Source organism: Amblyraja radiata, chromosome 5 (genome assembly GCF_010909765.2).
Source record: "Amblyraja radiata isolate CabotCenter1 chromosome 5, sAmbRad1.1.pri, whole genome shotgun sequence".
Lineage (NCBI taxonomy): Eukaryota > Metazoa > Chordata > Chondrichthyes > Rajiformes > Rajidae > Amblyraja > Amblyraja radiata.
In genome coordinates this window covers 90,442,986-90,469,419 of record NC_045960.1, presented here as the reverse complement: position 1 = coordinate 90,469,419, position 26,434 = coordinate 90,442,986, and the positions used below count along the sequence as shown (strand labels likewise).

At 45.6% G+C, this 26,434-nt stretch overlaps 1 protein-coding gene across 1 annotated transcript in view; it reads right to left on the bottom strand.

The window, feature by feature from the left end:
* Window positions 1-26,434, bottom strand: part of LOC116973777 (probable ATP-dependent RNA helicase DDX53) — an 84,231-nt gene that overhangs the window by 18,826 nt on the left and 38,971 nt on the right. The window contains exons 6-9 of the mRNA XM_033022084.1: window positions 24,038-24,194; window positions 23,811-23,929; window positions 19,827-19,937; window positions 10,059-10,200 (exon numbers count right to left, since the gene is read on the bottom strand). Of these exons, the coding sequence (XP_032877975.1) occupies window positions 10,059-10,200; window positions 19,827-19,937; window positions 23,811-23,929; window positions 24,038-24,194 (529 nt within the window). The remainder of the gene's footprint in view (window positions 1-10,058; window positions 10,201-19,826; window positions 19,938-23,810; window positions 23,930-24,037; window positions 24,195-26,434) is intronic.

Genomic DNA, 26,434 nt, shown 5'->3' with positions numbered 1-26,434 from the left:
TTTTAAACAATGGAACAACATGCGCAGTACGCCAATCCTCCGGCACTATTCCCGTTTCTAATGACATTTGAAATATTTCTGTCATAGCCCCTGCTATTTCTACACTAACTTCCCTCAATGTCCTAGGGAATATCCTGTCCGGACTGGAGACTTATCCACTTTTATATTTCTCAAAAGTGTCAGTACTTCCTCTTCTTTGATCCTCATAGTTTCCATAGCTACTCTACTTGTTTCCCTTACCTCACATAATTCAATATCCTTCTCCTTGGTGAATACCGAAGAAAAGAAATTGTTCAATATCTCCCCCATCTCTTTTGGCTCTGCAGATAGCTGTCCACTCTGACTCTCTAATGGACCAACTTTATCCCTCGTTATCCTTTTGCTATTAATATAGCTGTAGAAACCCTTTGGATTTACTTTCACCTTACTTGCCAAAGCAACCTCATATCTTCTTTTAGCTTTTCTAATTTCTTTCTTAAGATTCTTTTTACATTCTTTATACTCCTCAAGCACCTCATTTACTCCATGCTGCCTATAATTATTGTAGATCTCTCTCTTTTTCCGAACCAAGTGTCCAATTTCCCTTGAAAACCAAGGCTCTTTCCAATTTTTACTATTTCCTTTCAACCGAACAGGGACATAAAGATTCTGTACTCTTAAAATGTCACCTTTAAATGTCCTCCATTTCTCTTCCACATCTTTCCCATAAAACAAACTGTCCAAATTTACTCCTTTTAAATCCTTTCGCATCTCCTCAAAGTTAGCCTTTCTCCAATCAAAAATCTCAACCCTAGGTCCAGTTCTGACCCTCTCCATAATTATATTGAAACTAATGGTATTGTGATCACTGGTCCCGAACTGTTCCCCAACGCATACCTCTGCCACCTGACCCATCTCATTTCCTAACAGGAGGTCCAGCACCGCCCCTTCTCTAGTAGGTACTTCTATGTATTGCTGCAAAAAACTATCCTGCACACATTTTACAAACTCCAACCCATCCAGCCCATTTGCAGAATGTGTTTCCCAGTCTATGTGTGGAAAATTGAAATCTCCCACAATCACTACCTTGTGCTTGCTACCAATAACTGCAATCTCCTTACATATTTGCTCTTCCAATTCTCGCTCCCCATTTGGCGGTCTATAATACACCCCTATAAGTGTTGCTACCCCTTTCCCATTTCTCAGTTCCACCCAAATAGCCTCCCTAGACGAGCCCTCTAATCTATCCTGCCAAAGCACTGCTGTAATATCTTCCCTGATAAGCAATGCAACACCTCCACCTCTTGCCCCTCCAATTCTATCACACCTGAAGCAACGAAATCCTGGAATAAAGACGTGTTGTACCTTTAATAGTGTACGAGTCTGGTAATAACATGGTGTCAGAAGTGGGATCATACGGCATGAATGGATAGCTTGATCTAAAGTCAATTCTGGGTTGACTCCCCTGTACGTCTTCAGACTGACAATGGCAGGCAATTCACCAGCCAAGTATTCAAGAATTTTGCCAAAAGATGGAACTTCCAACACGTCACCAGCAGCCCAGAATTCCCGCTGTCTAGCCGAGCGTGCTGTTCGGAGTGCTAAACAACTCACGAAACGTTCCTACCTAGCAAAATCTGACGTTTACCTGGACTTGCTCAATCTACGAAACATCGCACGGGACAGCGTTCTTGGCTCCCCCGCCCAGCGACTAATGTCTCGCCAGACGCATCCACCCTTGCCTGTCTCCCAGCAACAGCTGCAGCCGTGCGTCCGCTCCCCGCCCATGGTGCAGAAGCAACAGCAATTTAAACGCGACACACAAAAGCGTTTTTACGATAAGTCCAGCAAGCCGCTTGAACCACTGTCACGTGGACAAGTGGTTCTCCTGCAAATCGACAAAGAACATACCCGACTGGGGCACGTTTCTGGCCCTTCCAAAGAACCACGTTCCTACCTGGTCAATGTGGATGGTGTCATCTACAGACGCAACCATCAACATATCCTTCCAGTGAAGGAACCGCGTCCTGCGCCTACAGGTCCTGATGCCCCGCCTCTCGTGTTTGCACCAACGCCTGCTCCAGCTACCCTACCAGCTATTCCACCACCTGTTGTACCTGCTGCCGCGTGTTCCCCGCGTCGGTCTACCCCTGGCTCGCCTGTGGCGATTTCTCCCCACGTCCTCGCGTCCCCACTCCCGGTTCCCATTTCTTCTCCTGCAAAGGAGGGTGAGGCGGTTCTCCTACCGCACGAGGGCCGGATGGGTTTGCAGGCCACCCATCAGATACGGTGATTTTGTATAATCCTGCCACATTCCCTCAGTATATTGTTTGACACCGTAGTTGCTTTTACAAGAAGAGATGTAGATTGGCTATTGCATGTTAGCCAATTAGAGTGTTTGTTAGTCGTAGCCCCGTCTAGTACATGTTTTATAATATTAGGAACTCGCCTACATCAGATGGTAGATGCAGCAGCTTGAACATGTAATGTACTGCATATCCAATACTGTGGAGTTCAATAAAGATGTGTTGTACCTTTAATAGTGTACGAGTCCGGTAATTACACCCCAGGTGAACATGCAACCTTGACATAGATAACACTAGAGGCCAGAATTGGACTGGACGCTGAAGGTGTGAGAAAGCTGCACTGTGCCACCCAGTGGATGCATTGATGCAACCATCTAAAACTTTTTTAGATTCTGGAGAAGTGGACGATGGGAAAATTGCACTGTGATACTTCTATTTAGAAAGGGAGGGGAGCAAAAGGCAGTTCATAAACCTAACATCTATTGTTAGAAACATATCTTAAAATCAATCATTTAAAAAGTAATAATAGCACATTATGAAAAGTCATTGTCTAATCAAGCATAGCTTCATGAAGGAGAAATAGTGCCTGAAAAATGAATTCATTTTTTTTGAGGAAATCTTGACAAGAAAGGAACCTGGTCGATATATTTGAACTGACAGAAGGCAATTGACATGGTGCTTCAAAAACATTAACTCCCAAGGCAGGAGCAATGATTTAACAGGTAACACACTGGTGCAAATAGGGAATTGGCGGATAGGAAATTGCTCCTCGGGAATCTTTTACATCTTTTTCCTCTCATCCTAAAATTATGCCCTCTGGTTTTAGACATTCATACACTACCAAAAAAAAAGAAACCGTGCCTCGTGATTTAATATACTTTTATAAGGTCAGCTCTCAGCCTCCTACACTCCAGGGGAAAAGTCCAGCCAATCCTGCCTGTCCTTATAACTTAAGTCCTCGAGCCCTAGCAAGAACTTGGTGAATCTTCTCTGCACCGTTTCTTGCTTAATGACTATAGCAGGGCAACCAGAACTGCACACAAAACTTCAAATATGGTCTCACACAACATCTTTTCAGCTCTAACACCAGTTCCAGACTGCTGTACTCAATACCCTTACTGATGAAGGCAAGTGTGCCGAACACCTTCTTCATCATTTGTCTATCTGTGCAGCATGGAAGAATGAAAGGTAGTCTTATTGAAGTAAGAAAGATTATTTGGGGGCTAGACAGGGTAAATGCTGTTTGCTCTTAAGAGAGAGTCCAGGACCAGAGTACATGCAAGGTTCAAAATTGATAGAATTCTAACATTAAGGGAATCCCCTTATGGTTGAAGGCAGGAAAGTTAGCTTGGGGAACGTCAGGTCAGCTGGATCCCACCAAATGGCAGACCAAGCTTGAAGGGCTGAATGGCCAAGTAAACCAACAATATTTATAGTATTCAAGAAGGAACTGCAGATGCTGGAAGATCGAAGGTACACAAAAATGCTGGAGAAACTCAGCGGGTGCAGCAGCATTTATGGAGCGAAGGAAATAGGTGACGTTTCGGGCCGAAACCCTTCTTCAGAATTTCAGAATTTCTAGTATGCTGGTTTGCACAAAAGGACACAAGGTGCGTGTGCATGTGTGTGTGTGTGCGCGCGCGTGTGTGTCTCCGTGTTTGTGTGAGGGGATCTCTGGTCCGGCCGAAGGGCCTGTTTCCGTAACTAAACTAAACACGGATAGGTCACATTTCATAGAAACATAGAAATTAGGTGCAGGAGTAGGCCATTCGGCCCTTTGAGCCTGCACCGCCATTCAATATGATCATGGCTGATCATCCAACTCAGTATCCCGTACCTGCCTTCTCTCCATACCCTCTGATCCCCTTAGCCACAAGGGCCACATCTAACTCCCTCTTAAATATAGCCAATGAACTGGCCTCGACTACCCTCTGTGGCAGGGAGTTCCAGAGATTCACCACTCTCTGTGTGAAAAAAGTTCTTCTCATCTCGGTTTTAAAGGATTTCCCCCTTATCCTTAAGCTTGGAACCTATCTTCACACCAAAGTATGTAAAGTTTATCGACAGTCAAGTGACAATAATGATTACAAACAATAAATATCTCCAATCTGCTTTCTCTCCACATATTCAGAAACATACAGATAATTAATTTTAGGATTTGCATTGATGTTGCTCTTTCGCTGCAACATTTTCTGCACATTGGTTCAATTTTCCAGATACTTCCTGACAATTCATTCACAATAGGGCAAGTTAACTTCATTTGAATTGCATTTCACTACAATTTACATTTTCTTTCTTTCTTATATAATCTACATTCCGCTTGACTTATTTCCAAATGGGTTTTCTCCAGGTGCTCTGGCTTCCTCCCATATTCCAATGACATGCAGGTTTGTAGGTTAATTGGGTCAGTAAATTGTTCCTAGTGAGCAGATGCGAAAAGGGTGTAAGATGGAACTAGTGTGCGGGTGATTAAGTCGGCCTCGACACGGTGGCCGTAAGGCCTCTTTCCACGCTGTATCTCTAACCTAAACACACTGTCATCACTGTATCTGGGATGATATCAATTCAGATTTAGTTTTAAATCATAGGTTTAAATCATGGCTCCATCCATCCTCTCAGTCGCATATAAACAATCTCACCACCAAATGAATCCTTCTCTAGTTTCCTGGTCAATACTTATCTTTCAACCAACATTACTACAGTAGACCATCTGATTTCTGAACTCATTAAAAATTGTGGGATCGCATCATGGGCAAGTTACACATTATGTTTGCAATTTCATTATTATGTTTGCCTGAAAATAAAACTAGTTTTTAAATGTAGTGAAGTAATTGTAATCTGTAATGCCTTTGGGCTGTTCATTCACTGAGAGTTACAAAGAACTACTAATATTCAAACTCAATTTCACTTGAACCATTTCCGAAAACTCTCTACCGTTTCTAGACCTCACTATCTCCATCGCGGGTAACAGACTTGTGACCGACATCTACTACAAACCCACTGACTCCCATGGCTATCTGGACAACACTTCTTCCCACCCTGCTTCCTGTAGGATTAAAATGCAGGTGAGGTTTATATTCGTTGTCGGAGAGGAATTTGCTCCAAAGATCCTTGGATCTTTGACATCGCCGCCCCACGGGGGCCTACCCACCTCGCCGCCGCACCGGGTCCTACTCACCTCGCCGCCTCACTGGGCCCACCGAACATCGGCCCTGCACCGGACCTATCGAGCATCGCCGCCGCACCGGACCCACCGAACCTTGCCGCCCTACCGACCATCCGCCCACCGGGACCTCTCACGCTTCGCCCGCTGACCCGGACTCCACTCCCCGTGGTCTTCCACCATTGACTCCACCGACCCTCGCCACTCCACCGCTCTCCAGCACACTGCAGCCGTCGCCTTACCTGAACTCAGCACCGGGCCTGAAGTTTCCACACTGCAGACTCCAACTCCCCTGGGTTTGACTGCGCTGGGTCCTAGTGCCAGTCCCCCCAACCCTGGTAACATCAGTGGCTGTTCCACTGGGTGTTTCCCATTACCCTCAAACCATGTGACCCCAGCTCTTCCCCACCCACACTACAGTCCTCATACCCCCCTTCCCCAACCACCCACAACCCCCCCCCCCACCAGACACTCACCTGCCTTCCTCCGGCCCCAACCCCCATCCTTGCCGTGTGTTCACCATCCCCCTTGACCTCCCCCTCTCAGATACCGAACGGTCTGTCCTCAGCAGAGGCCTCACCTTTATACCCCTCCGTCCCCACCTCAATGAGTTCTGCGCCCGCCGCAATTCGGAGCTCTTCTTCCGTCACCACCTCCTCACAGCATTCTTCCAGCGGAAGGAGTCCTCGCCCGCCATTGATGATCCCTTTTCCCGTCTCCAACGGACCACCTCCTCTTGAGCCCCCCCGCAATCGCCGGGCGGCCCAATGCTCAGGCCCTCTCGCCGGGATGATGGAACTCCGACGTCGGAACGGAAGAAAACCCTCAGCGGCTTGAACTTCCGAATCGGCCACTTCCTACTGGAGACCGCGGCTCCCGAAGTCCACAGGTTGAGCTGGACGGAAATTCATTCCGGCGGCCCTCGGCAAAGGGATCCCAGGGCTCCGCGATGTTGAAATCAGCGCTGCCCGAGGCTGGGAGCTCCGCAAACCACAGCTCTGATGTTGAAGCAGCAGGCCCAACACTCCGGAGCTTCAAACGGCGATCCAGGTAAGGCATCGCCCGCTCCGCGGTGAATCCAATATGTATTTTAAAACCAACTATTTAATGCCAACATACAGTAGGATCTAAAAGTGTCACACTGTCACTGTCAGGTAGTCGGTCCTCTAGTCGTGGGGGTGGGGGATTGGGAGGGGGGGGGGCTCACAAGTGAAATAGCCAAGGGCCTTTCTTCATCTAAATCCGGCCCTGCACCCAAACCACCCCCTCCCCTGGTACTTTCCCTTGCAACAGCAGGAAATGCTACATTTGACGCTTTACCTCCCCCCTTGACTCCATCCAAGGACTTAAGCTGTCTTTTCAGGTGCGGCAGAGGTTCAACTGCACCTCCTCCAACCTCATCTATTGCATCCGCTGCTCTAGGTGTCAGCTGCTCTACATCGGTGCGATCAAGCGTAGGCTTGGCGATCGCTTCGCCCAACACCTCCGCTCAGTTCGCAATAACCAACCTGATCTCCCGGTGGCTCAGCACTTCAGCTCCCCCTCCCATTCCGAATCCGACCTTTCTGTCCTGGGCCTCCTCCATGGCCAGAGTGAGTCCCACCGCAAATTGGAGGAACAGCATCTCATATTTCGCTTGGGTAGTTTACACCCCAGCAGTATAAACATTGACTTTTCCAATTTCAGGTAGTCCTTGCTTTATCCCTTTCTCCTCCCCTTCCCAGCTCTCCCACAGCCTACTGTCTCCGCCTCTTTCTTTCTTCTTCCTGCCGCCCCACTCCCACATTAGTCTGAAGAAGGGTCTCGACCCGAAACGTCACCTATTCTTTCGCTCAATAGTTGCTGCCTCACCCGCTGAGTTTCTCCAGCATTTTAGTCTACCTTCGATTTTTCCAGCATCTGCAGTTCTTTCTTAAACTAATATTCAGATGGCTCTTAGAATAATAATTGTATTGTTTCTGTCTCATTTTATTCAGAGAATGTTCCCTCCACATTATACTTTTAACTCTCCAACAATGGATAAGTCCCAGAAGGTCCACAATGTTGCACTCCCTCAGTCGGGACGTTCAACAGTACTGAGATTCTCTGCACTGCATTCTTCACTCTCTATACATCATCATAGATGTATGTTATAATCTATTTTTAGTTGTGTATTATGTGGGCGTGGGGGAAACTTTTTTTATCTCTTTCTTCAACAGAGATGCAACCTTTTTTCGTGTCGTATCTCTGTTCACGCTGCGGCCTAACATCGAGGAGCTGGCAGCCTCCAACTGGAATCGACCTCGAAGGATCCGGTCGCAGAGCCTGTGGACTTACCATCGCAGAGCTGGCTGACTTTCGGAAGCTGTGATGGCGCTGCAATTACGGCTGCGACTCAAACCCGGAGGCTTCGGCCGCGGGCCCTGTGGACAGTGACATCGGGAGCTCGCAGGTCCCTGGTTGGCGACTGATTTTCAGGAACTTCAGCAACAGCAGCTTCGTCCGCCCCGAATCGTAAAGGGCCTGTCCCATTTACGTGTCCTTGGCACGCAAATTACATGACCTCGTGGTCGCGTTGAGCCGAGACGGTTGACCGAAGGTCGGGCGCGATTACATGCGTATGCACAGCCGTCTGGAGCGCCTGACGTCATTTGAAGATGGACACAAAGCTGGAGTACCTCAGCGGGACCGGCAGCATCTCTGGAGAGAAGCAATGGGTGACGTTTCGGATCGACTCTTCTTCAGTCTGAAAAGGGTCTTGACCCGAAACGCCACCCATTGCTTCTCTCCAGAGATGATGCCCGTCCCGCTGAGTTACTCCTGCATTTTGTGTCTATCTTCAATTTTCTTGGCCCCGCTCTGGGAGTAGAAGTGGGGGCGGATCCGGATCCGCAACGTCCGTGAGCCCCAGGTCGAGTTCGGCGAGTGTTTGCCTGCTTCTGCTGCTGTTTGAGGTGAGACGTTGCGTCGCGCCAGGGTCTTGGGCCTGTCCCACTTTGGCCGTCAGTTCCGCGACAGGCCATTGGCGCGTGAAGATTTAGTTCACTGCAAGAATTTCGGAGCCCCGCACGATGTCGGGACCGGCCCCGCACAACTCCGTACCCCTCCACGCTTCTAAGTGGGACCGGCCCCGCGCGGCCATACGGTGCCCGTACGCCTCAAGCGACCACGAGGTCGCATAATTTGCAAGCCAAGGACTCGTAAGTGGGACAGGCCCTTAAGGCTTGAATCGGCTCGTTCGCAGGACTTTTCGTCGTCCGGCGCGGCTTAAAATTGGCCGCGGGATCTTCCATCGCCCGGTGGGAGCTTCAATATCAGCAGCCTCGATCGCTTCAACGCAGCAGTTTGACTGCCTGACCGCGGGAGAAGAAGCAAGGAAGAGATAAGACTTTTTTTTACCTTCCATCACATTGAGGAGGTGCCTGGAGGAGAATCACTGTGATAGATGTTTATGTTAAATTATGTAATTATGTGTTTTGTTGCTTTTTTATTGTTATGACTGCTTGGTAACGAAATTTCATTCAAACTTGTTTTTGAATGTTAAAGACATTCAAATTCAAAAAGGTTGGTTACCTGAAATTGTTGAATTCAGTAGAAGACACAAAAACCTGGAGTAACTCAGAGGGTCAGGCATCTCTGGATAAAAGGAATCTGCGAGGTTTCGGGTCAAGACCCTCTAGTTGAATTCAATGTTTAGTGCTCAAATGTTCCTAGTCATAAGATGAGGCTGCTGATCAAGTTTACATTGGGCTTCATTAGAATAATACCAGAAGCTATTGACTAATTGAAAGTGAGTGGTGGGATAACCGTTTTAGGTTCTGCATGACAATATGAAGCAGCACCAATATCAATGTATTGGATAAAAAGGAGAGAGACAGCATCAGGCAAGAATGAAACAAAGACCGTCCTTCATATGTCCCAAAGAGAAGGGTATGTTTGAACCCATGCATTTTGTCATAGAAACTTTGAAACGAAAAGGGAAGTTATGTAAATGAGATTCACCAAGCAGAGGAGGAGGATGGTGGAGGAGCACTTGTTGGACCTCTATTCAAGGAAGAATTGAAGAGCCCTTGTGCTGTGCTGGAATGGGATGAAGGTCATAGTCATAGAGCACAGAAACAGACCCTTCGGGCCAACACACATGCTGATATGGTGAAGAGAGAATGGGTGACCATGGTGCAAATGAGTAAGATGGGACCAGGAAACCAATCGAAAGGGTCCAGGGCATCAGAACATTTCTAGCAATTCACTGTTTCCAAAGCACATTTCCTCACTTAAGTTTTAAGGCCATGTCAAGAAACTGACTTGTTCTGTGCCAATAGGTTTTTCAAGCAATAGATTATGAACCACAAATTAAACCACCAATGACGCCAATGAATCAGCTACTTCACAGAAGGAAGTCATCCAATGTTAAAGAAAAAAAACTAGTGTGATGCCGGTGAAAGAATTTCAAACCAGTCACCTTTGAATTAGTTTTGTGACCACTTCGCATAGTACCTGCACATCAAACATATTGCTATGAAGCACCCAGATCTACACCACATTTATTCTGTTTTATCATTCACCAATTCTGAATAAAATGCAGTCATGGACACTGGATTAAGATCGCTTAAGTCACTCCGTTCACTGACCAAATATGTTGTACTCTTCAGATTGATGTAATTGTTCATCTGAAGATCATTCAATCGTCCAGGAGTTGCAATAACAATGTCCACTCCTTTAGTAACATAGTTAATCTGCTCTCTCCGGCTTCCTCCTCCATAAATACAAACACTGCAAAATAAAACATTCTGTAATTAAACATCAAGAAATTGGGAATGCAAGAATATTGACGTCACATATGGTGTGCAAGGGTTTAAAATAAAACTAAGAAATGCCATTCAAATAAATGGATTAAGAACCCAGCCGGGATGGTCTTGTTTAGAACACAGAAATTCTGCTAGAATGTCCTGACCTCCTCGTACAACTTTTGCGAAACTCAAGAAGAGGTATTGGAGTGGAGACTGCAGTACTTTGGTGGCACTGGATTCAGATTCAGCTTTAATTGTCATTGTCAGTGTACAGTACAGAGACAACGAAATGCAGTTAGCATCTCCCTGGAAGAGCGACATAGAATATGATTTCAATAAATAAATCTATTTACATGCATACAGTCATAGTGTTTTTCCTGTGAGAGGAGTGTCCGGGGGGGGGGGGGGGGGGGCGATTGGCAGTCACCGAGGTACATTGTTGAGTAGTGTGACAGACGCAGGGAAGAAGCTGTTCCTGGACCTGCTGGTCCGGCAACGGAGAGACCTGTAGCGCCTCCTGGATGGTAGGAGGGTAAACAGTCCATGGTTGGGGTGAGAGCAGTCCTTGGCGATGCTGAGCGCTTTTCGCAGACAACGCTTGCTTTGGACAGACATAGAAACATAGAAACATAGAAAGTAGGTGCGAGAGTAGACCACCAGGTCCGTCGAGCCCGCACCGCCATTCGCTCATGGCTGAACACTAAACAGACACACTTACCCACAAACAGTACACACAAGACACAGAACACAAGACACTACCCTCCCCTTTATACCGCTATCACCCCTCTCCACCCCAAGAACCGCGTGATCTCCTGGGGAAGGCATAAAAACGGATAAAAACCCAGGTCCAATTCGGGAAAAAAATCCGGGAAATTCCTCTCCGACCCCAATCCAGGCGATCGACACTTGTCCAGGAGATCACTCGGGTCTTACTATACTAACCATACCTAGGTCCATATCCCTGCCCTCTCCCCGTATCCCCTTGTCAGCTAAAAAACCATCTATTTTAGACTTAAATATATTTAACGTTTCTGCTTCCACTGCTCCCTGGGGCAGTGAATTCCATAAATTAACCACCCTCTGGGTGAAGAAGTTCTTCCTCATCTCAGTTTTAAAAGAGCCCCCCCTTATTCTGCAACTATGTCCCCTAGTTCTAGTTTCCCCGATCATTGGGAACATCCTCGGTGCATCCACCCGATCAAGGCCCCTCACGATCTTATATGTTTCAATGAGATCGCCTCTCATTCTTCTAAACTCCAAAGAGTAGAGTTCCAGCTTACTTAACCTTTCCTCATATGTCAATCCCCTCATTGCAGGAATTAATCTTGTAAACCTTCGCTGCACTGCCTCCAGGGCTAGTACATCCTTTCTTAAGTATGGACCCCAGAACTGTACACAGTATTCCAAATGTGGTCTCACTAATACTGTGTACAGCTGCAGCAAGACCTCCGTGTTTTTATACTCAATCCCCCTAGCAATAAAGGCCAAAACTCCATTGGCCTTCCTGATTGCTTGCTGCACCTGCATACTGACTTTTAGTGATTCATGTACTAATACCCCTAGATCCCTTTGCGTTGCATTACAACGCAGCTCCTCCTCATTTAGAAAATAACTTGCCCTATCCATTTTTTTCCCCAAAGTGAATGACTTCACATTTATTAGTATTAAATTTCATCTGCCAAGTTGTTGCCCACTCACCTAGCTTATCTATATCCTTTTGCAGACTCTTCCTATCCTCCTCATCCCCTACTTTTCCTCCCATTTTTGTATCGTCCGCAAATTTTGATATATTACACTTGGTTCCCTCCTCCAAATCATTTATATAAATTGTGAACAACTGGGGTCCCAGCACCGACCCTTGCGGAACCCCGCTAGTTACCGGTTGCCATCCCGAGTATGAACCATTTATCCCCACTCTCTGCTTCCTATTTGTTAGCCAATCCTCTACCCATGCTAATATATTACCCCCAATCCCATAATTTTTTATTTTTAGCAATAGTCTCTTATGTGGCACCTTGTCAAAAGCCTTTTGGAAGTCCAAGTATACCACATCCACCGGTTCCCCTTTATCCACCCGGGTTGTTACTTCCTCAAAGAATTCGAGCAGATTCGTTAAACAGGATTTCCCCTTCACAAAACCATGCTGGTTCTGTCCGATGAAGTCATGTTTATCCAAGTGCCCCGTTAGTGTTTCTTTAATAATTGTCTCTAACATTTTACCCACCACCGATGTTAGACTAACCGGTCTATAGTTACCCGCCTTCTGTTTACTTCCTTTTTTAAATATAGGTGTTACATTGGCCATTTTCCAATCCACTGGGACCGTTCCTGCCTCCAGGGAGTTTTGGAAAATTATCACCAATGCATCCACAATCCCCACCGCTATCTCCCTCAAGACCCTTGGATGTAATCCATCAGGCCCAGGGGATTTATCCTCCTTCAGTCTCATTAATTTCCCTAATACCACCTCCTTGGTGATCTTAATAGTATTTAGCTCCTCCATTCCTACCGCCCCCTGTTTATCCAGCGTTGGAATATTTTTTGTGTCTTCTATGGTGAAGACTGATACAAAATACTCGTTTAATGCCTTTGCCATTTCCATGTTCCCCACCAACAACTCTCCAGTCTCACCCTCCAATGGACCAACGTTCACCTTAGCCACCCTTTTTCTTTTTATATAGCTATAAAAACTCTTACTATTAGTTTTTATGTTGTTCGCTAAATTCCTTTCATAGTCTATTTTCCCCGTCTTAATTAATCTCTTAGTTATTTTTTGCTGACCTTTAAATGCTTCCCAATCCTCTACCCTCCCACTATCTCTGGCTACCTTATATGCCCTTGCCTTCAGCCGAATACTATCCTTTATAGTTTTACTGAGCCATGGCTGACTGTTCTTACCCTTACCCCTTTTTTTCTTCATAGGAATAAATTTTTCTTGAAGGTTATACAGTAAATCCTTAAACGTACACCACTGCTCATGTACCGTCTTATTCTTGAGTCTGCTATCCCAGTCAACTTTGATCAGCTCAGTCCTCATACCTTCATAATCCCCCTTATTTAGACTAAGCACCCTAGCCTGAGTTTCAACCTGCTCCCCTTCTATTTGAATATGGAATTCGACCATATTGTGGTCACTTGTTCCCAACGAGTCCCTAACTATGACATTTTTAATTAATCCTGCTTCATTACACAGGACCAGATCCAAGATTGCCTCCCCCCTTGTCGGTCCTGTGACATACTGTTCTAGGAACCCGTCTCTAATACATTCTATAAACTCTTCCTCTAGTCTACCCTGCCCAGTTTGGTTTGCCCAATTAATATGAAAATTGAAGTCCCCCATGATTACAGCAGTTCCCTTTGGAGAGCTGGATGGAGGGGAGCAAGGAACCGGTGATGCGTTGGGCAATTTTCAGCACCTGCAGTGCTTTCCGGTCGGAGACAGAGCAGTTGCCATACCATACTGTGATACAGTTGGTAAGGATGCTCTCGATGGTGCAGCAGTAGAAGTTCACCAGAATCTGAGGAGACAGATGGACCGTCTTCAGTCTCCTCAGGAAGAGATGCTGGTGAGCCTTCTTGACCAGAGTTGAGGTATTGTGGGTCCAAGAGAGGCCATCGGAGATGTTGACCCCCAGGAACCTGAAGCTGGAAACACGTTCCACCTCCGTCCCGTTGATGTGGATGGGGGTGTGCGTGCCGCCCCTAGACTTCTTGAAGTCTACAATGAGCTCCTTGGTCTTCTTGGAGTTAAGGGCCAGGTTGTTGTCAGCGCACCATGCTGCTAGGAGCTGGACCTCCTCCCTATAGGCCGACTCATCGTTGTTGCTGATGAGGCCAATCAATACAATACAATTTATTTGTTGTCATTTGAACCCAGAGGTTCAAACGAAATTTGGTTTCTGCAGTCATACACACAAGAAGAACCAAGACACAACACAATTTACACAAACATCCATCACAGTGAATCTCCTCCTCACTGTGATGGAAGGCAAAGTCTTATCCCTCCCCTGCACTCCTCATTCTCCTCCCGATGTCAGAGTCAAAGCCCCCGGCGGGCGATGGTAAATACATCCCGCTGCAATTATAAAGCCGGGTGATGCAAGGCCCTGCTCCGGGTCTTGGTGTTGGAGCCCCCGGCGTGCGCTAGCAAGTCCCGCGGCCATTTAAAGCCGCGCCGGGCGATGTAAGGCCCCGTTCAAGGTCATCCTCAACCCCGCAACTCGGGCAGGAGAAGTCGCCGTTACGGAAGCCCCGAAAAGCGGTCTCCCAGCAGGGACCCGCGGGCTCCCGGTGTTACTGTCCATCGGGCCGGCGGTTGGAGCCTCCAAATCTCTTGGGTCGGACTGCAGCAGCGCGCCACCACCGCTCCTCCCGCTCCGAACTCGACCAGCTCCGCGATGGTAAGTAGATCCGCAGCTCCGCGACTGGAGCCCCAGGTCGTTCCGGTTGGAGGCCGCTCCACGGTGCTAGGCCCCAACGACAACGGAGACACGACAGAGAAAAGGTCGGGTTCTCCGTGCAGGGGAAAGATTTAAAAGTTTCCCCCACCACCTCCCCACCCCCCGCCCTCCACACACATGCCCAGTTAAAATAAAATAAAAACTACATTCAAACGAGACAAAAAAAACAGACGGACTGCAGAGGCCGCTGCGACGCGAGTCGCGCCGCCCACCCGTACATCTGCATACTTGATGATGGTGTTATTACCATGTACAGGTGTGCAGTCGTAGGTGAAGAGGGAGTAGAGGAGGGGGCTCAGCACACAGCCCTGTGGAACGCCGGTGTTCAGGGTGAGGGTTGAAGATGTGTGCTTGTCTAACCTAACAGACTGGGGTCTGTTGGTTAGAAAGTCCAGTATCCAGTTGTAGAGGGAGGGGTCGATGCCCAGGTCACCGAGTTTGGTGATCAGTTTAGAGGGTATAATGGTGTTGAATGCTGAGCTGTAATCGATGAATAGCATTCTTACGTAAGTGTCTCTGTTGTCGAGGGCGGAGTGAAGTGCCATTGAGATGGCATCCTCTGTACTCCTGTTCTTGCGGTAGGCAAACTGATAGGGATCCAATGTGGAGGTTAGGCAGCCTTTGAGGTGTTCCAGGACCAGCCTCTTGAAGCACTTGGTGATGATGGGAGTAAGTGCAACTGGGCGGAAGTCGTTGAGGCTTGCCGCAGAGGAGTGTTTTGGCACCGGCACGATGGAGGTGGTTTTAAGGCACGTGGGGACAACTGCTTGGGCAAGTGACAGGTTGAAGATGTCAGTCCAGATGTCTGTCAGCTGCGCAGCACAGGCCCTGAGGACGTGCCCGGGGATGCCGTCAGGGCCAGCAGCCTTACGTGCATTAGTCCTACTCAGTGCCACATACACGTCGTAGGGGGTGAGTGTGAGGGGTTGGTGATCAGCAGGGAGCACAGCCTTGATGGCTGTCTCTAGATTGTCCCTGTCGAAGCGGCCATAGAAGTGGTTAAGCTCCTCAAGGAAGGAGGCGTTGCTGGATGTGGGGGTGGTGTTGGTGGGTCTATAGTCCGTGATGGCCTGGATGCCTTGCCACATGCGTCGGGGGTCGGAGTTGTTGTTGAAGTGCTCCTCAATCCTGAGCTTATGGCAGTGCTTGGCCTTCTTGATGCCCCTCTTCAGGTTAGCCCATCGCCTGACCTGAAAGCGGTGTCCCGTGCTTTCAGCAGTAGCCTGACCTCACTAGTGTTCAACAGGAAGCACGGTGGAGTGCATACGCCAATCAGTATCAATCATGCAGAAGTGGAAATGGTTTCGAGCTTCAAGTTCCTTGGCATAAATATTATCAACAATCAGTTATGGACCAACCACATTAAAGCTATATTAAAAGAAAACACCAACTCCTCTCCTTTCTCAGGAGACTGAAGAAATTCAGCATGTCTCCAAAGACTCATACAAATCTCTATGATGCATTGTAGAAAGCATACTGTTGGGCGGAGCGAGATGTCCGTCAGGGAATGTTGCCGACTGGCCGCTGCAGTCTGCAGGAGTACGTGCTGATGGACACACTGAGGTTCGGTGCAGCCGAGACATGGGGGGAAGGGTGTGGTGGAGAAGCCCCTCAAAATAAGGGAAGGGATTCCACGCCAGTGGGCCACATGAGTGGCAAGGGTGTGGGGTAAAATTGTGATTTGGGGAAACTGTATTTAATTTATGTATAGCCTCCGAGAATGTCGGATGGAGTTTTGTATTGATCATGTATTGTATATATTTATTTCTCGAATAAAGTATATTTTGAGATTTTAAAAAAATCAAAAAAAATCACAGCTTGGTTTGAGAACAGTTCCGCCCAAAATCGCAATAAATGACAGAGTTGTGGATGTAGCCCAGTGCATCACACAGACTAAACTCCCCACCATTGATATCATCTATACTTCACGCTGATTCAAGAAAGTAGCCAACAAGGATCTTACTAACCCTGGTCATTCCTTCTCCCCACTTTAGTCGGGCAGAAGATACAGAAGCTTGAAAGTGGCCATCACCAGACTCAGGCATCGACGACTGCTTTGGGGCCACCTCCTGCATCCACACACAACTGACTGACTTCATCCACTTCACCACCAACTTCCATCCGGCACTCCAATACACCTGGACTATTTCCGACACTATTCCTTGACCTCACTATCTCCATCACAGGTGATAGACTTCTGACCGACATCCACTATAAACCCACTGACTCCCATGGCTATCTGGACTACACTTCTTCCCACCCTGCTTCCTGTAAGGACTCCATCCCCTACTCCCAATTCCTCCGCTTACGCAGAATCTGCTCCCAGGACGAGGCGTTCCACACCAGGGCATCTGAAATGTCCTCATTCTTCAGGGAACGGGGGTTCCTCTCCTCCACCATAGATGAAGCTCGCACCAGGGTCTCTTCCATACCCCGCAACACTGCTCTCTCTCCCCATCCCCGCACTCGCAACAAGGGCAGAGTCCCCCTAGTCCTCACCTTTCACCCCACCAGCCGTCACATACAACAAATAATCTTCCGTCATTTTCGCCACCTCCAACGTGACCCCACCACTCGCCACATCTTCCCATCTCCCCCCATGTCTGCCTTCCGCAAAAACCGCTCCCTCCGTAACTCCCTTATCAATTCTTCCCTTCCCTCCCGTACCACCCCCTCCCCGGGCACTTTCCGTTGCAACCGCAAGAAGTGCAACACCTGTCCCTTTATCTACCCCCTCGACTCCATTCAAGGACCCAAGCAGTCGTTCCAGGTGCGACAACGGTTCACCTATATCTCCTCCAACCTCAACTACTGCATCCGCTGCTCTAGATGTCAGCTGATCTACATCGGTGAGACTAAGCGGAGGTTGGGCGATTGTTTCGCCGAACACCTCCGCTCGGTCCGCAATAACCAACCTGACCTCCCGGTGGCTCAGCACTTCAACTCCCCCTCCCATTCTCAATCCGACCTCTCTGTCCTGGGTCTCCTCCATGGCCAGAATGAGCAACACCGGAAATTGGAGGAACAGCACCTCATATTCCGCTTGGGGAGTCTCCATCCTGCGGGCATGAACATTGAATTCTCCCAATTTTGTTAGCCCTTGCTGTCTCCTCCCCTACCTCAGCCCTCGGGCTGTCTCCTCCCATCCGTCAGCCCTCGGGCTCCTCCTCCTCCTTTTTCCTTCCTTCTCCCCTCCACCCCCTAACAGTCTGAAGAAGGGTTTCGGCCCGAAACGTTGCCTATTTCCTTCGCTCCATAGATGCTGCTGCACCCGCTGAGTTTCTCCAGCATTTTTGTGTACCTTTGATTTTCCAGCATCTGCAGTTTCTTCTTGAACACCAGACTCAGGAACAACTTGTTTCCCCTCTGTTATCAGACTTCTGAACAGTCTATCAATAAGCTGGGGTACAGTCCCTTTTTTCTAAAGGGCCTGTCCCACTTTCACGACCTAATTCACGACATATTTTATTAGTGGACATTTTTCATCAGGCTAGAAAAAACGCCCCGACCTACTTGATGCCTAGTGAGTACCTACGATTAGCATCACGGCCTGCAACGACCTACCTACGACCTCGTGACGACCATGCTTCGAGTATGAGTCAAGGGCAAACTCGGCAGAGGTCGTGAAAGTGGGACAGGTAGAATTTAAGACTGCACAAATAATTTATAAAGCAAAAAATAAACTGCTACCTGTAAACATACAAAAACTGTTCAAAGACAGTTCTTTTTGTTCTTTTTTTCTTAATAGCTTGATTGGAGTAGTTTTATTTGAATTGTCTGTTTAGTTTATTTTATTGAATTTTGCATTTGCTAATGGTGAAGAATGGGGGTAGGACTTGACAAGCATAGGCTTCTTCCTATCCCTTTTCGAACGAGTATGTGTATTATGTTGAAATTGGCTTTTAATTTTTTAATTTATGTATGTACATATATGTTATGTATATGTGTAGTGTAGTGTATATGTATGTATATAATGTACATGTATATGTATGTAATAGCGTGTATAGTATATTTTATGTATATATATATATATATATGTATATATATAATTTTCCTTTTATTTATTCATTTTCATCTTTTCTTTCCTTTTTTTTTTTTAATCGTTCGAAATAAAAGATATCATTCATTCATTCATTCATTATGAACACTGGACTTTTTCTCTGGAACCGTTACATGCTGATAAACTATATTCTACACTTTGGTACCTATCTCTTTGCTCTCCCTTTTGTAGCTGTGTTTGGTTTGAATGTATTCATGTACAGTATTATCTGCTTTGATTGGATTGCATGCAGACAAAAGCTTTCCACTGTACCTCGGTACATGTGACAATAAACCCAATACATTTTCTGAACTGTTGGATAAATATTAATACCAACATAATTTAATTTATTTTTAGAAAACGTCACACTGCATTATAATAAATTTCCCAGTGAAGTGGGCAAGTTTAAAGGGTGGGCAGAACCATGGCTCCATTGAGTTGGAAGGGAGCATGTGATCCAGTGCCCCGGTGTCGGAAAGTAGATTATTGGAGATTTTAATTGTACAGAGATTTAGCGCCAAAGTGCCACTGGTCAGCAATAAATGTTAATCACAATTTCCCCCCTCTTCCCACCGACTAAACATCCCATGTGCTCCGTGACAAAGGAACAGAAGTATCCTATTTACCCTATTGAGCTGGTGATCCTACACTCCATTCCCTGCATAGCTATATGCCTGTCCAAAAGTCCCTTAAATGTCACTTTTATGTGTTCTGCAACTCAACCAATTTCTCAGCCAGGGCAATAACTTGTTTACATTTACATGAACTTTAGCTAACAGTCTTTTCTGGAAATATCTAGAAATAAAATCCAGAGGCATTTCCCTGCCAACTATCTGAACCATTTAGTTAGCCAGCTCCTTCCCTTTCCCTGATCAAGACATTCTGTTCTCCAATGTATATAAAACACACAACAATATACTCAGTATTTCCTATTTTCATCTTGTTCCTAGCATAATTTACTTACAGAGTGTGCAAATTCTTTTGACTCTATTAATTCTATTAATAATTCTATGCATGCCTGACAAAAATTAGTGGATACGAAGTTAAAAGGAACACACATCAGAGCATTTTCTCATAATGCATTTTAACCTCTTGTATACCTATCAATACCTCTTAATTCCTTTGTAACTGTACTTGTTGCACTCTTCCTGTATCTGAAGGGCAAGCTCTCTAGTTGGCGTGAGGATCAACATTCCAGGGCCATCAGTTTTGTCACGTGGCCTAAAAACAAATAGTTATAAGAGCATAATCATGGAGGGAAGCGATGACACCTCCTGATCAGTTAGATCATTTAAAATAAATATAGTCATTCAATTCCCAACAGCAAGCTGGATCACATTTATTTATATCATCAATCATTCAAAATCATCAAAATGTCAACGACTGGGTCGACACTAAACGTATTGCTTCGTCATAGAACAATTTTTTTTTAAAGCCAAAAATTAATTATGTATTACTTGATTCCATATACCATTTCCCTTAATAGGCTTAGGTAAATAAAAATCTATCAAGTTTAAAACATGAAATTAACAATTCTAGACAGTAGCATCAATTGCTGCTTTGGAAAAATATTGCAATTTTTTACACTCTTCTGCACTTGGAGAATTTTAACACTCTTAGAAACATAGAAAATAGGTGCAGGAGAAGGCCATTCGGCCCTTCGAGCCAGCACAGCCATTCAATATGATCATCCAAAATCAGTACCCTGTTCCTGCTTTTCCCCCCATTTCCCTTGATTCTGTACTTGATTGACTCTTGGAAAGCTGGCTTTATTTTTTAGATCAATAGAATGAGTATTCTCAATTCTATTTCTCTTAATATCTTGAAAACCTCAAATCACCCGAAAAATCCATGAAACCCATCACAATCCATTGTGTAATCCCTCCTCTTAATTCAATTGTTGGAGTCTGCTATCATTCTGAAACCTACAGCAGAGACACGGTAAAGTACGCAGAAGTGCCCAGGGCTACTTCACATGTGGTCTACCAGGACTTTGTCCAGAGAATTGGAGTGTTAAGCATTAAGATTGTAGTACAAAGTCTGGACTTATTGTTAACTTTTATCCCTGCTCATAATATTTTAATAATTCATTGGGATGGATTTCAAAGAAAAACTAAAAACACCACAGTTGACGTTTCAGGTCAATGACCTTCATCAGTGGCCATTTTGTTCTCTCTCCTCAGATGCTGCCTGACCAGCTGGATGTTTCTGATATATTCCCTGTTTTTATTTCAGATTTTAAGCAACTGCAGTTTCTTTTTGCTTTACTGGATAGATCCCAAAACTCTCCGTCTCTGGTTTGTCTTTATTTGTCCTATTCCTTTACACCATAAAGATTTTACATTAAACCATTATGCATTTGTTAGAATTCTGCCTATGTATTTTGTCAATGAGATTACATAATTGTAATTACATCTACTGTAACTGATAAAAAAATTGCAGTGCACTAAAGTCACTGGTGACTGATTAATGAAGTGCACAAATCCTATATTCTTGAATCCTATATGCAACTGTGCATTGGTTATTAAGTTTTTTGAATTTTGTCAAATTATTGGAACTTTATACCACATCATTTCCTGTAATCTTTAAAATGTACAAACTGTGGTTGAACTGGTTTCATTTTTGCTGCCTCAATTGCACTGGTTTTGCATCAAATGCTGAGTACTAGTTTCCAGTTTCCGATACATAACTGAGCCTAATGATCTGAACTTGCTGAGATTTTCAATAATTTGCCATAAAGGGAACAGAAAAGCTATAATTAGAGTAAAAGTATAGATACATAATTGAATGGCACTCCCAACAGTATTGCCATCAGGAGCTTGGACTATGAGAAGGATAATATCACTACTGTTTCTGGTGATCTGAGGAAAAAAATTCACTTTTTTCTAATGGGGCCACCCATTTGTGTCAAATGCTTTTTGTCGAGAGGTAAATCCAGGCAACTAATGTTGAGAAATATCTTTAGGGAAGCTATAGTTTATGCGAAACCCATAGTCTGGCCACCTGACAGAAACTGACAAACCTGATAGTATCTATAATCACTGTTTTCCTCTTTAAACGGTTGATGTAGAAACGATTACTAAACTATTGAATTTTGTATCACAGGTGACATTCAGTTTAACATATACTTGCCGGATCTCAAAGATATACTGTTTATACCCATTTCTCACTGCACTGTGATCAAGCACACACTTTAGTTCTGTTTCACATTCACCCACTTCCCATTTCCCCTCCCTGAAAGTTCTGCAGCATTAAACTCTCTCTCTCTCTTTGTGAAACATCTATACCCTCAGTCCTATTTCAAATTTCTTGTGTCAAATGTCAATTCTCCTCCCTCAAGTTTACTGGGCAGTTTTACTGGGTATTCAAGCCAATCATTACCTGCCATTTAAAATCTCCATACTCCCCATGTTCTTTGACCGGAGATAATGACCTGAAATCATGATCACCCATGGAAATCAATCAATCAATCAATATTTATTACATGTCATTTGAACCTCAGTGAGGCTCAAACGAAACTCTGTTTCCACAGCCATACAAACAAAGCCAATTTCCTAGACATACACACAATTCAATTTACAGAAACATCCATCACAGTGAACCTCCTCCTCACTGTGATGGAAGGCAAAGTATTTTCTCTCCCCTGTTCTCCATTTTTCTCCCGATGTTGAAGCCCCAGGCGGGCGATGGTGAGTTCCACGGCCATTTTAGGCCGCGCCGGGCGATGTACGGCCCCGCTCCCAGTCTAAAAGTCACGAAGTTGGAGCCCCCGGCAGGCGCTGGAATGTCCCGCGGCCATTAAGCCGCACCAGGCGATGTACGGCCCTGCTCCGGGTCGTTCCAACCCCGCGACACGGGCCCGAGAAGTCGCGTTGCGGGAGCTCCGGAAAGCAGTCTCCACTCGGACCCGCGAGCTCCCGATGTCCCAGTCCACCGGACCTGCGGCTGCAGCTGGAGCTTCCGAGCTCCGTGGTCGGGCCGCAGACCGCAAATGCAAACTGCTTCCCGGAATGCTCGCCTGATTTATTAAGCTTCATATCAATCATCTTCCATACTAAACTCATATGGCACTTAGAACAAAATGAAGTCTCAAATGTATGTTTTTAGCGTTCTTTAGCTTGTTTTATGTGGGGGGTGGGGGGGAAAGGGTTGAGGCGAAATTTTTTCTAATCGCTTACCTCGACGGAGATACGATTTTTTCCGTATCGTATCTCCGTCCGCACTGCGGCCTAACATCGAGCATTTGGCGGCCTTTGCTGGAGACCGATTTCAAGAGCTCCACGGCAGGACTTTAACATCGCGGAGCTTGCGATCCCTTTGCCAGGGATCGACCTCTGAGCTCTACCGCGGGAGCCCGCGGACTTGACATCACGGAGGTCGCGGTCTCTGGTCAAAGACTGACTTCGGGAACTCCAAGCCGCAGGAGCTTCGACTGCCCCGACAAGGGAGCTGCGATCGCCCCGATGGACGGTTCGACTGCCCCGACCGCAGGAGAAAAATGAGGGAAGAAGATTAGACTTTATTGCCTTCCATCACAGTGAGGAATGTGGGGAATCCGCTGTGGTGGAAGTTTGTTGACTTTTATGTAGTTGTGTGTCTTGGTATGGCTGTATGGTAATTTGCATATCACTGTACCTTAATTGGTAAACGTGACAATAAAAGACCTTCGAAACCTTTGAAATTATTCCAGCCAGCTGATAGTGTGGCAACATCTCCCCACCCTTTCTTCCCATCCATACTATCAATGAATAATTCCTCTTAACCTGCTACTTTTCAATACCTCACTTCAGTGCCAGGTCATATTATTCTGAATCTCAACTTCTGATCATATTTGCTCATAACTAGCAGCGACTGGTATGTGCCTCATGGGCTCGACTTTGCTAGTTTTGAGAGGATCGTGGGGAGAAGCATCAGAGTTTGCCTTGCCACACTGTATGCCGCTCCCGAGCCCATCTAAATGGTTTTGGCTGCTCCATGGTTCTTTCAACCCTATCTGGAAGTGGGGTGCATTTTTGGGTTTGTTACCCGAGATGGGCAGATGGAGATGGGATTTTCATAACCATTGGTCAACGTGACAAAGGCTAAATAACTTACACCGGCTGCTGATCCAGGTGGATGAATCCAGGCAAAAGATACACCAACGTTTTTCCAGTTCCTGTCTGTGCTATCCCAATCAGATCAAACCCCAGCAGAATTACTGGCCATGCTTGAGACTGAAGAGCAAAAACACATTCCACAGATCACAAAACTAAATTTCACTGACATTACTAGAATGATCAATTTACAGCAACTGGTTGAATACAAAGTGAAAGTGTTCCTACCTGGATCGGTGTTGGGCACTGGAACCCAACTCTCTCAATGTTTGCCATAATCTGTGGGTAATGCTGAAAAGCTTCCATAAATGTGCACACTGGATTCGGAAAGTCTCGTTTATTGCCTTCCATCATATCTTCACACATTATATTGTTGTTTGACTTTCTATTACAGATGAGGGAAGAAAATTAGACTTTATTGCCTTCCATCAGTGAGGAATATGGGGAATCCACTGTGGTGGATGTTTACGTTAACTTATGTAGTTGTGTGTCTTGTTACTTTTTTACTTTGGCTGTATGGTAATTTGCATTTCATTGTACCTTAATTGGTACACGTGACAATGAAAGACCTTTGAAACCTTTATTAAAATATGCAGGTCAGTACAGAGAACACTGGGGAGAAGGCAGGCAAGGGTTATTGACTGGAGACAATCAGCCATGATCACAATGAATGGGGTTGCTGGCTCGAAGGGTCAAATGGTCTCCTCCTGCACCTATTTTCTATGTTTCTATTTTGCAGTAAGCGTTTGAGACTCAGCAACACATTTGGAAAGATTGCACTATTCTCCGGGTTCCTATTTCCAACTCTGTTTCAGTTCTGCAATTTGGTTAAAAAAAAGGCAATCATTGCTGACAAGCTTTGATTTCTTTGTCACCTGCTTGTGGGGGCAGTGGAAGGGGGTGAAGGAGGAGATGGACGAAATTAAGGATGATAATCTTCAAGAGTGCTTCATTGTCACATACACCAAAAACAGAACAATGAAATTATTGCTTGCAGCAGTATAGTAGGTCTGTAAACACAGTATTCAATGGATAACATAATAAATCAAACAAGTTAAAAAAAACAATGAGTACAAAATAAATGCTCAAAGTCTCTAGTGCGACCAAGACAATTCATAGTTTGAAGTTTAGTTGGTATTTGTAGTGTTCAATAGCCTGATGGTTGCTGGGAAAAAGCTGGAGGTCCCGGTTTTCAGACTCCTACACCTTCTTCTCGATGGCAGGAGTGAAATGAGAGCATGGCCAGGGTGATGTAGGTCCTTGATGATACCGGCTGCCTTTTTGATGCAGCACCTCCTATAGATCCCTTCAATGGTGAGGAGGTCAGTACCCATGATGGACCAGGCAGTGTCCACCACTTTTTGTAATCTCCTTCGTTCCTGGACATTTGAGTTGCCAAACCAGGCCGTGATACAACCAGCCAATATGCTCTCTACAGTACACCTGAAGAAACTCGAGAGTATTCGTCAGCATACTTGAGTACTCCTCAAACTTCTAAGGAAGTAGAGGCGTTGATGGGGTTTCTTTATGATTGCATCAATGTGTTGGGTCTACTTCCTGCCTTTAACTAGGAAATACTGGTTCCATTTTGACTCCTCCCCTTTAACAGCTAACAATGAGTGGGTTTGTAGCCGAGCTGTATCTGGATATAATGCTCCAATTTTAACATATTTTGAAATACATCTCTAGTGCATCAACTTGGCATGATGGAATTTTATCCATCTAGCAGCTTGGACAACAAAATAAGGTATCAATCTGTGTACATCCATGTACGTGCATCATAGTCCAGATAGGAGGCAACGCATTCTCCTCAAAGAAGAGTAATACTGGAAGGCAGCAGATGGGAAAGATAATCAACGTTATCTCAGGTTGAGATGAATCTATTTTTTGACAACATTTTTTAGCTGGGGATATAGATGTTTATACACGGACGTGCCACCCTGCTTGGACACAGTTCTGTTCAGAGGGTGGCAGATAATAATCAGTACCTTTGCTCAACAAGAAACACACATTTTAGAGCACACCAGAGTGATCCTACATTCTAAATAGAATACCATCTCTAACATTCGCAGTCATGTCCGAAAAATGCTCCGCCAGGCGCAGGATCAACGTCTCAGTAATATTACTGAACAAGAACAAAAAGGTTCGAAACGTTTCTGTGCTACTCTAAAATCATATGATTATCACCCTCTGCTGGCTCACCGCTACAGAATGCAGAGGGACTGACACGTCATTGTAAAGAAGCGGACCTTAGAGATGGGCTGAGCATTTTAACTGTCCTAAATAGACCGTCTACAATTAGTGGTGAAGCAATAGGTCGCACGCCACAACTTCCACCAAATCCCACTCTTGACAAACTCCCAGCCCTGGCGGAAGTTCAAAAGCCAATGTTGCAATTAACGTTTCGAAAAGCTCCCAGGAGTAAATGCTAGACCAGCAGAAATCTTCAATGGGAGTCCACTGTTGATTAAGGAACTGTCACAGCTACTTGAGATATTTTGGAATAAGGCAAGAACCCAGGACTTCAAGGGCGCTTTAATTTACTCTCCTATACAAGCATTGCGGGAGCCATTAAGTCTGCAATAATCAGCAATCGCTTTACTCCTTGCTAGAATCCTGTTCAAC